At 43.3% G+C, this 10,876-nt stretch overlaps 1 protein-coding gene across 1 annotated transcript; it reads right to left on the bottom strand.

The window, feature by feature from the left end:
• Window positions 1-1,114: 1,114 nt before the first annotated feature.
• CRHBP (corticotropin releasing hormone binding protein) lies at window positions 1,115-10,386 on the bottom strand. Its single transcript, XM_069880186.1, has 7 exons — window positions 10,221-10,386; window positions 9,687-9,780; window positions 8,921-9,078; window positions 6,764-6,974; window positions 5,102-5,250; window positions 2,536-2,653; window positions 1,115-1,502 (listed from the first exon to the last, which is right to left on the bottom strand). Exons 1-7 carry the CDS (start codon window positions 10,299-10,301, stop codon window positions 1,345-1,347), a joined length of 969 nt encoding a protein of 322 aa, XP_069736287.1. The 5' UTR covers window positions 10,302-10,386; the 3' UTR covers window positions 1,115-1,344.
• Between the last annotated feature and the right edge of the window lie 490 nt (window positions 10,387-10,876).

Below are 10,876 nucleotides of genomic sequence, written 5' to 3'. Positions count from 1 at the left end.
AAGGGACATGGTTTAGTGTTTGATAGGAATGGTTGGACTCGGTGATCCGGTGGGTCTCTTCCAACCTGGTTATTCTATGATTCTGTGATTCAGTCACCAAAACTGGGTTTCCAAAACCCTACACAGGGCAAGTCTGAGGCATTCTGTAGTATTCACCCACTTCAGTTGTGGAGGATTTCCTTCAGAACTGCTGAACACTCAAGACACTTGATCTTTGGTGACTGATTATAAGATTAAACCCAGAAATCAGTGTTGAAGACCTCAGGCATGAAGCTGGGATACTCAGTGTTGACCATTTACTGAACTTTGGAAGAGGAACGGCTTGCTGTCATTATTGCCCAAGTAGCACTCCTGGAAAACATATGAATCAGTACTGCTATGTGCCTTCCTCTGAGCTTGGGTACAACTCTGGTCCTCTGCTGCACTGTGCTCCCTAGAGCTCTCCAGACTTGCACTCCTTCTCTGGGACATCAGAAGTCTGGAAAAAATTAATCTATATTTCTATATCCTTGCCCTACAGGTCAGCAGGACACCTGACAAAAACCTTAAACGGGGAATGTGCAAGTGAATGTACAGCTGGCATGTGAAGGTGAATGCAACACTGGTAATCCAAGTTTCTGCCCATAATGTTACTTTAATAGTCCACAATTTTACAGCAGCATATGTTAAAAATTATCATTTCCAAAAAATACGCAAGACTTTGGAAATTTAACCAGTGTTAAAAGAGCTCTTCAGAAATATAGTACATAATGACATTTTGCCAACTCTTTGTATGTATTTATTCATGTTTGGATTTGTGTAAGGAAGTTTCCATGCTATAAATTTCTATTAAAAACATGTTATTTGACATAAATAGCACATTTATAGTCATAAACCAGCAAAGAGTTTTTACACACTAATGTTGGGTTTCCTCTTACAAAACTGGAAGCCTATTCCACCATCTATTTTTTTGTTTATACCTGATGTAAAAGGATAAAATGACTGCATGACTTTTATACTTTTTGTGGGCTTCGTATGTCCTCAGGGTAGATAGATACACTAGATTTGTGTCTGTTTTCCTAGTAATATTTATACTAGAAACATAGCCTTCTACACTTGCTATTGATTTTGGATGTAGTAAAGTAGCTAAAATACTGCAGAAAAAATAAAGGTAATAACAAATATTAATATTTTGATTGCTTTTCTCTGCTTGCTTATGAGAATGACTGATTTGTATGCAAAAAAAGAGGTATGCTTTAACTGTAGAAAGGCTTGGTAATACCAGCTGGTTAAAGGAAAAATGCATTGGTTTAATTCACAAGAACCTTATTTTCATAGCTGTGTGAAAATGTGTGGCCTGGTTTCTCAGATACTTGGAAAGCAGAATTCCTCAATGCTGTTCTCCTTTCTGTTTTCTGTTTCCTGCATATCAAGCTGATGATACTCAAATGTCACACGGTTGATGTGTTTGCCACTGGAGACCATCCGCAGCACGGTATTGTCACAGCCAATCTTCATTTGGGCTAATGAGGCAAAAGAGATATATAGGAGGTATAAAGGCACATTTATATGAGAGAGAGGGGAAAAAATATATAGTGTTGGGGATTACAAAGCACTGATACATACAATTTTGTAAACAAAGCAAATTTGTGTGTAGTAAAGACCCCACAGTGGTGATATTGCTGAATATTTCTTGGGCAACCCCAAGCACAGTTACAGGCTGGATGGAGAATGGATTGAGAGCAGCCCTGACGAGAAGGACTTGGGCCTATTGGTGGACGAGAAGCTCAACATGAGCTGGCAATGTGCGCTTGCAGCTCAGGATCCCAGGCTGGATTAGGGTTTTAGCTGGCTGACCTAGCGGGAAGTGTCCCTGCCCATGGGAGGGGGGTTGGAACTAGATGATCTTCAAGGTCCCTTCCAACCTAAACCATTCCATGGTTCTATGGTAAATAACTATTGTATCTGTTAGTTTTACTTTACAATGGCTTGGGTATTTAATCAAATGTTGTAACCTTTATTCACGCAAATGCCACTAATTTCCCAGCCACCTGCAGTCTCACATATATATAAATTTCATGACACAGAGGTCTGTATGTGTTTGTACCTAGGAAAGTATGCTACTGCCAGATACCATAAGTTATGGGTAAGAGTAATGGCACCCTATCCTGGAGATATAAAAAATTAACAATATTGAAATGTTTCCTGTTTGAGTAAGTGAGACAAAACTCCTTAGCTGGAAGTCTAACTGGTCTGCCTTCGTTTGTCAATTTCCAGGCTCATCTGGCTATTCCAATAACATGAGTCACAGGACAAACCTTTTTAAAATACACATAACTTAACCTTGTTATAATGATTACTGCAGAGACAAGTGAAGTCAGTTGTGGGTATGCTGTATCACACACCCCAGCCACAAGGTCAAATAGCTTTTGCTTGCATGTTCTGCTACATGTGAAGTTCATGAGTCTAGCAGAAATTTTGAGTTTGGGGGAGCTCTGCATGATTCCCTTTGGTTAATTGCCTTATCGCATGGAGGTAAGTGGAAGAAGTTCTTACCTGAACCGTGGAAGGAGTGACAGAGATCAGCCAGTGGGAACATCTTAGATGGGTCTAAGCCAGCTCCTCCCAGCAGCTCCACAAAATCTCCCACTCCTGCACAGCCTGCTGTTGGTTTCTAAAAAGACAGATAAAAAATTACTTATCTTCAAAATGTAGCAATTCCGCAGAGGTGACTGCAGTCAGCCGTAGGTTTTGGAAATCCCCTCTGCCCCTACTTGTGTGAAATCTAGGTATTCTCATCCTGAGCAACAGTATTTCAATGTGATGTTAACTAGTTAATTTCTTTAAGGGATTCCAAAGAAAGAACTAAGAAGGCTCTGAAAATTACTGGCAAGTAGTTGGGGTATTGACTCAACCTCTTCTAATGCAGATAAGTTAGCTGATTCTGGATGCTTGGACATGTAATAAAATTAATACAGTCAGGGGCTGCAATGGTGCTCAAACTGAGCTGGCAGGCAGGAACTTAAACTCCACTGTACTGTACTTATTCCTGAGTAGTAAGTGTTGTTAAAATGCACTAGCTTAATCAAAGTAGGAATTAATAAAAAGAGTGATTTTGTAAGATGACAATAGTTCACTGTGTGTTAGACCCACAAGTTCTCCTTTACTAAAAGTCAATGCTGTTTGCCAAAAATATCTTGCACAGACACCTTGAATATCTTTGGGCTGTGACCTGTATGTCATTTTTTAAGTGTCTGATTTCCTTATTTATCGTCCTGCTGTCATCCCTCTTTGCCCACTGCTGAATAAGTCAGCTCAGTTGGCCCATCTCTCAAAGCCTGGTTTGGGACACATTTGCTTTCTAGCAGTCTTTAACCACCATTCCTGCTGCTACTGGTCCACAGATGTCAATAATGGAGAAGCAGCTCATGAGGGGTTGGGAACATTGGCTTGGATTGCAGAATTGGGCATACAATTATTCTCAGCTAATTTGTAAGGGAGGAACATGGATACCTCATGTACATAAGAGGCTTTACATTTTATTAAGATCTTGTTTGTTTTCTTTTGCCTTTATTTCTTGTATATGCAAACTGGGCTATTCCTTTTTGGTGAGGAAAGGTGAGAGTCTGTGAAAACAGCATGTAAGGAGCTCTGTCAGCATTGCAAGGCTGATCCTTGCTCCTGAGCACTTCCCACCTGCACTCAGTCATTTCCTCACTCACCACCTATGCGCTTGCTCTTTCCCTTCATTGTGTGATGGAGATTTAAAGAACCCTTGAAAACTCTATGCATTTCAACACTGACTTCCCTAAATCCTTTTGCCACTGAACCTGCACTCTGAGGCTTGTGGCCTCCAAAGCCATGCTAAAGTTCCCCTGCTCTGTTTGGTTGTGCCTCCTTGGAAGGACTCTCACCAGAGTTACCAGTTTTCTTCCTAAATGTCAGACCTTGGTGGCAGACTCCCAAAACACTCCTAAGAGCACTTTTTCTTCTGTCACCTCAGACATCACTCCTTTCATCTTAGTTTTGAATCCTGTCTCTCTTCCAATTTTATCATCTTTACTGCAGTATCATGTCAGAATGACAAGAACTGTTCCTGCTACAGATCAGCAAGTGCAGTTAAAGTTTGTTGCTCATTTTTACTTTAACCGAAAGAGCCAATATTTGCACTTTCACTCATGTTGCCACTTTTGCTGGGGTACCACACAATAACCCCCAAATAACTATTTCCTCATTTTGCTTCATGCCCTTCTTCAAAAATTTCCTTGGACGCAACACTCTAAAACAAAAAAAAAATGGATGTGTGAAAACCTCTGTGTATTGCAGTCAGAGACTCTGCCACTCCACTTTCTCTGCCTGTTTCCACCAGTTGTCTCTTACGTTGCTGCCATTTTCTGGTCTGCCTCCACCAGCACCTTGCACATGACCATTGTATGCCCTGACTGCTGCTCAGACACTGGCAATATCCATGAGTGATCTAGTCTTCTAGTCTCACTGGCACAAGAAAACAAAGTTTCTTGCTTCTATCTTTTGGGATATTTTGGAATTTACACTTCCTTGGAACTCCTGGGCACAGGGTGCTACCAGCAGCTCTTGTCTTCTCCTCTCTGGTTGTTACCAAGCTCTAAACGCAATGGCCAAACTCCAGCCCTGCATTGTGAATCAGAGCAGATGGAGCTCAGCACACTGAGGCGAGGATCAGTCGTGAGGATGTTTGTGTTTTCACCATGCTAGTACCCCACTATCTAACCTGTTTATCCTTTCTATGTTGAAAGTGTTTGCTGCTTTCATTAGTTTAAATATACACAAACAGCTTTCTAGGAGAGCACTCCTTGCCAATGAAATTCTCACCCTTTGTTATGGCAAGCAATAGTTACATGCATTAATGATGCTTTGCATAATTTGATTGCCTCTGCAACATTACAGAGAGACAATAGCAAGAGAGGCAGACCCAGCTCTCATCTCTGGAAGGAAACCAGAGCCCACAGTGTCTGTGCACATGGTATGGAGCGCACATGTCTTAGCAACCACTGCCAGAGGTTATCCCTGCTTTACCCCTTCCATCTCACATGCCTAGGAAAACTGCACATGGTAGTAATTTCTAAGGAAGCAAACAACTTACCTTTAAGAAGAGACCATTTAAATGGCCCACAATAAGATCAGATATTTTTATCACCACTGGGTAAATTATGGAGAAGCTGCAGTTTCTGTGCTGATGAGGAATGACCATGGTAAACCTTCCCGAGGGAGTCTGAGAGATGACATTACAAGCTGGGGCACAACAGGAGGTACAAGAGTTACTTTTGGAATTATCACTGCATGTAGCAAACTCATGTACTTTCAGTACTAATAGAGAACAGATGATTTCATTACTGAGACTTACAACCAAATGCTGAAAAATATACACATATGGCATTTTCTAGGGTTCTTGTGTGGTGTTTGTTCTCTAAAAATTCCCTGACCATTGCTTGTTGCATAGGATGAGGTCTGACAGAACTTGAGGGTAAAGTGATCAATGGGAAAGCTCACACCTCAAATCCATATGTCAGGGACTTACGTAGCCAGGGGTTTGTTCTATTTACCAGTTTGAAGGAGGCTAAATACAGATGCAAGGGTTTTGCAGGTATTGTCAGCAAATTTCTAACTCCTGTTGTGCTCCTCTTAATTAGGGTTCCTTACCCTGCAAAACATCCTATTGAAACTACATGCTGATTTTATCTTAAAGTTCAAACTTTACAGTTCGTGTAAGGTAGTAGCTTATCATGCATGTGTGCAAACCAAGCAGACCTGGAGGCCTTCAGCCACTTCAGCAGGCCAGTGAAGGACACAAGCCAGCTCCAGCAGATGCACACAATAATCACATCTATGGGCATGAAGCTACATCAGAGTGGAATCTGCACTCACAGGCTTTTGTCTGAACAATGCAGACTAAGGGCAGATATGCCATCATTTTCATCCTTTGCATGAAGAAGCAGATAAATCGGATTGGCCTGAACAATATTCGTTAAATGTCCTGTCTCCCCTTGGAAAAATGGTGCAAGTGACAACTCTTTATCCCTTGACAGCTCACAGGCTTAGGAAAATAACTTGCAAATAGATCCTTGGGATCATGTTATTCATAACTACCACAGAACTATACAATGCACTGGTTTTGCCATTGAACTTCGTAAAATATTTTCTCCATATTTTTAAACCAGATCTAGAAGCCGCCAATATTAAACTGTCTAGCTTAATACTATTTGTTTTAGCCAAATGTGTGAGAACATAACTAATGTGGATTCTGGATGTTCTTTTTTGAGGTGTGGAGGAGATTCTGATGCTTATAGATGAGTCTGTTCAGGCTTGACAACAGGAAAAAATATTACACGGAAATGGTCATTGGGCACTGGCAGAAGCTGCCCAGGGAGGTGGTTGAGTCACCTCTCCTGGAGGTGTTTAAAAGATGGGTGGATGAAGTGCTGAAGGGTATGGCAATGATTGGACTCGATGATCCAGTGGGTCCTTTCCAACCTAGCGATTCTATGTCTATATTAGATTGGAAGAGATCTTCTTTGAAGAAAAGATTGTTCTGCCTAAGTTATCTCCTACACTTCACTTTTTTCCTTGAAATACACACTGAGTCTGAGTCAAATCTACAGGCATGCAGGTGTGTGTGGCTCCACTAGCATTACAGGAACTGTGTCAGCGTGGCTAGCATTAGAGAGAATTCAATGCAAACCAACACATTAATTTTACTTCTTGCCCCAAATACAGACCCATTTGATGATATCAATAACAAACTTACGAAAGAGGTTGGTGTTTTTCTTGACAGTGATGGTAAATCCATTGCCTGGCTGATGAATCCTGAAGAAGATCATTGCCACATTCTGCGATGACCTGATACTCCTCTGAATATTGCCACTTTCACAAAAGTCTACGTATCTTTGGGAAGTGGGGATGGCGTGGTCCAAGGAACTGGGAAATTTCTCTCCTTTGAGTATCCAGCCATCAAATACCTACAAGGGTTCAATGATACAAAACCAAGCTTTTGGTTGTCACTCTTAGCAGAGAACAGAACCAAACTATTGCAGAATCTTATTTTCACACCAGATGGCCTGTTCAAAGCTTCCAATTAAAATAAATTCTTCGTATTAATCAGTTTCATAGGATTTAATTGATTATTCAAGCCTCAGTCTGTATTTAGGGAAAGGAATACCTGTAAATTTTACTGTTGTCTTTTTTCTAATAGGTGACAGTTCTGGTGACTTTTTCATTTTTTTTTAGAAAAGCAGCTCTTTTTGATCCAGCATCATCACATTTGTATTTTTTTTAATTTATTTCTTATTGTTGCAATTCCACTGTTATTAAGCAAACTTTTAACCAGCTTGATTTGGCATCCACATGAAACATAAGTTACCCTCTCACACTCTGGATTTTAAATCTAGCCTGTAATTTTCCACAATCCATGTTTTGCAGTTTGTTATTAGTGGGCCCAGAGGGCTTCCATTGGTACTGGAATACAATAAGTCTTCAGGGAAGACTTATTGCTAGAAGTACTGCTCTCTCCTCCATCTATTCTTTCAGCTTGCCTTAACCACTAGAAATCAGAAAAAAACATTGCCTACTTGGCTGGACCTTAAACAGCAATCTCTACAAATATTTCCTTCATAACAAAAATAGCAATAATTTGCCCTCTCTGCCTTCAGGGAAATTTGTCAGAACTAGAAATCCTTGTTAACTCTAGCATAGCTGCACAGTTGCCTGCCCTGCTATTTCAGTTCACTCACAGCTGCTTTCACCCAGTAATTCCTTCTATGTTCCAGTCAACACTTCAAAAATCCAAGGGCCAGATCCTGCCATTGATTCATCCTAATGTGAATATGTGTGGAACTTCCTCATGGAAAGCTACAGGATCAGCCTCTGGATTTGCCAGAAAGGTAAATTTTCAGAAGTAATGACACATGGGTTCTCAAGTTACACCAGGGTACAGCTGCCTGTATAAATATCAGTAGTGCAATGCAGAAACTGGGGGCTCTGCAATCAAAGGAAGGAAACCTCTATAAAGCCTCAAAGATCTTTTGGCATTTTTCTGGACTCCGTAAGTGGCTGTAAGTCTAGGTGCAAACTCCTTGGACTGAAATCAGCCTCCCTTTAGCAGTGTTGGGAGAGATCCCAGACAGGGGTGTAGGATGGAGGGACAGGATTCCCCAGGGTGATGTGAGCGGTGGGACAGCATCTCTACAAAAAGGGAGATAAGGAAAGGGCTGAGGGGCAGCTTTCCTCCTCCTCCTTCCCAGAACACAGCTTGCCACTCAGCCGGATGGGGTCTGTGCTGTGCACAGCCACTGCAGCACAAAGAGCAGAGCACAAGGTGAGAGGACCAATCAGGGTCCATTGAACCCCCTCTTCTCTCCTGAATCAGGTACAAGTCTTGATCAATGCTTTAGCCTACCAGCAAAACATGCTGGTAAAGTTTTTTATTACTGGAATATAAATGGCTCCAACTAATGAATAACGATAACGATACAGTCATTCAGAGAACTGTATTGTTATCTGGAGGGCTTGCGTGATGCACGGTGCAATGAGATAGCCCTCCTAATGGGTCTGAGTGGCTTGGGTCACATTGATCAAACTTTTCAGTGACCCTCAGGTATGGACACACAGTAGAGGTGCTCCTGGAAAAGTTCAGAGGAGATGGTGCTGCAGTTTGGAGAAGGATACTCAGCCTGCCTCCAACTTTGATTTAGAGGGGTGGTAATAGGGTGGATGTACCCAAAATGCCTTCGGGAGGTGAAACAGCCATCCCAGAGATGGCTGCTTTGTGAAAGTCTGTTCACCACACACAAACACACACATGCTGACATGCACGCACATTTGCCTGTCCCTTCCATCCATAGCAAAGTCTCACACATTAGATAAAGGCAGTGAAGGGGAAGTGCAGCAGGACATGCCAGCTCCTTACCTTCAGGAAATCACCCCCTTGGCAGTCGATGTTTACAAAGTCATAGTCTATTGTGATAAGCTCCTCAGGCTCCCCGATGAAGAAGGTCGCGCAGTGCAGCTGCGGTTGGTTTGCAGTAAAGGTGAACTGCCCCTCTATACTCAGCATGTCAATGCATCCTAGAGGAACAGAGATACGGGGCTGCTGCCTCAGCCTTCAGGTGCAGGGGAGACCCAGCACCAGTTCCTGCAGCACTGGTAGGAACAATGAGAGACTCTTATGCTGAGACCCAGCTGGTAAAGAGGAGAGGGAGACCCAGCTGAAGTAATTAGGAGCTCGGTGAGCAGGGGAGAATAAAGAGTAATTCACAGGTAAAAGCACAAGTGTGTGATGGGGTGTATAGGGAAGATGACATGTCAAAGCATCTCTGAGCAGAAAACTCTGTGTGTATGTATGTGCACAAGTGCACAAACACCCTGTTCCTTCAGATTTCCTTCTAACCACAGCTTTTCAACCTGCCCCATCCCCTAGAGATATGACCCTGACCAGAGACATGGGACCCTCCTTCCATTATTGGGGACCCTCAACTCTTCGTCCAAATCTCTTAGGTTTTTCTGAGATTTTACATTGTCTTTCTTCACCCTTTCCTTGCAAAAAGCACCTGCAGCAGATCTGTCACTCCCAAATAGCCCCCTTCCCCTCCCTGAGCCTTGAGAGCCCACCCCCGCCCCCCACCAGGTCTTCCCCCCGAGCTGGCAATCTCCACCACAGCACCAAAGAAACTCACGGAGTGATCGCCTGTAGATCTGCCCTGCAGAAAGCTCTCGCTTCAAATCTTCACTGAGGAGTAGGAAGGGCTCATCTTCACTGGCATCTCTCACCTGGTGAAAGAAACAAGGAAAGAAGAGGCTGGAGCAAAGTGATATGTAGCCTTCTTCCTGCACTTCTCAAGAACAGGCTCCAGCATACTAAATCCCTCCTCCAGCAACAGTGCAGCTGTGCAAGAGCTCAGTCAGAGCTACCTGTAGTAGGTGCGAACAAGCTTGGTACCTAAGAAGTGAGCCTAGCAGCTCAGTGCACGCACGACAAATCTCTTAAATCGTCAGCAAAAATGCAAGTATGAAAGGAGGATAAATAAATGGGGTGAGGAACGCAATGGGACTGTTTCATTAGTATTATCCAGGTGTATGTTTTATGCTGGAGGAGTGAGAATAGGAGGGGAGAGAGGAAAAAGCATGATGCTGAAAAGCTGGGAGCACAAGTGAGAAGACAGCGGCTAAAAGCACAGTGAGGCACTTCGGTCGTCTGCCCCATTGCTCACCTCTAGGTATCTGGTTTCCCCCTTGGAGGCTGCTAGGAAGATGAGAACGAAGTGGCACTGAAACTGGAAAGCAGACAGCATGCTGACACCTCCTCTGGCAGCCTTCCCTCTCTCCCAGTGGTGAAGTTCCTCCTGGTCTGCACCGATAGGCAGGAGCCGCTGGGGTATCTTGGAGACTCTTTTTATAGAGCTGTTGGGAGGGGAGGCACTTGGTCCCTGTACTGATAGGGTAACCCATGGTAACTGAATTCCTCTTGCAGTGACACAGTACGTGGGCATGACGAGGGTCCAAATAACAAACACAAATTTCCAAGCCAGTCAAACTCCCCTTGCTGACAAATGTCTTTTTTACTTATCTGTCTGATGGAGCTAAAAAGCTCTGGGGTGGGAAGCTTGTCCTGTTGCAGCTCGGGCACTCACAGTGTACTTATTTCCAGTTACACCAAAGTGAGGAACATCCTTCCCTCCTTCTCTTTTCCTGCTTTCCAGTCCTGTGGCATTTTGGATCTACAGGGCTTGCTGCCTTTCTCCTGCTGCTCTGTGACATTCAGCTCCCTGCAGCCCCCATGCCAGGTGCTTCCCACTGGCCAGGCCTGGGTGGGTGTCCCTGCATACCAGTTGGCTTGCAGACTGGGGTCAGCATCCCCCTGGGGCTG

Source organism: Phaenicophaeus curvirostris, chromosome Z, assembly GCF_032191515.1.
Source record: "Phaenicophaeus curvirostris isolate KB17595 chromosome Z, BPBGC_Pcur_1.0, whole genome shotgun sequence".
Taxonomy (NCBI): domain Eukaryota; kingdom Metazoa; phylum Chordata; class Aves; order Cuculiformes; family Cuculidae; genus Phaenicophaeus; species Phaenicophaeus curvirostris.
This window is presented reverse-complemented; position numbering and strand designations above follow the sequence as displayed.

Bases quoted from the DNA above. Each gene is read 5' to 3' on its own strand.
- CRHBP (XM_069880186.1), bottom strand. From the start codon at position 10,301: ATGCTGTCTGCTTTCCAGTTTCAGTGCCACTTCGTTCTCATCTTCCTA. The intron at 6,975-8,920 runs GTAAGGAGCTGG...GAACCCTTGTAG, and splicing joins AAGGGGGTGATTTCCTGAAG to GTATTTGATGGCTGGATACT. The intron at 1,503-2,535 runs GTAAGAACTTCT...TTGCCTCATTAG, and splicing joins TCACTCCTTCCACGGTTCAG to CCCAAATGAAGATTGGCTGT.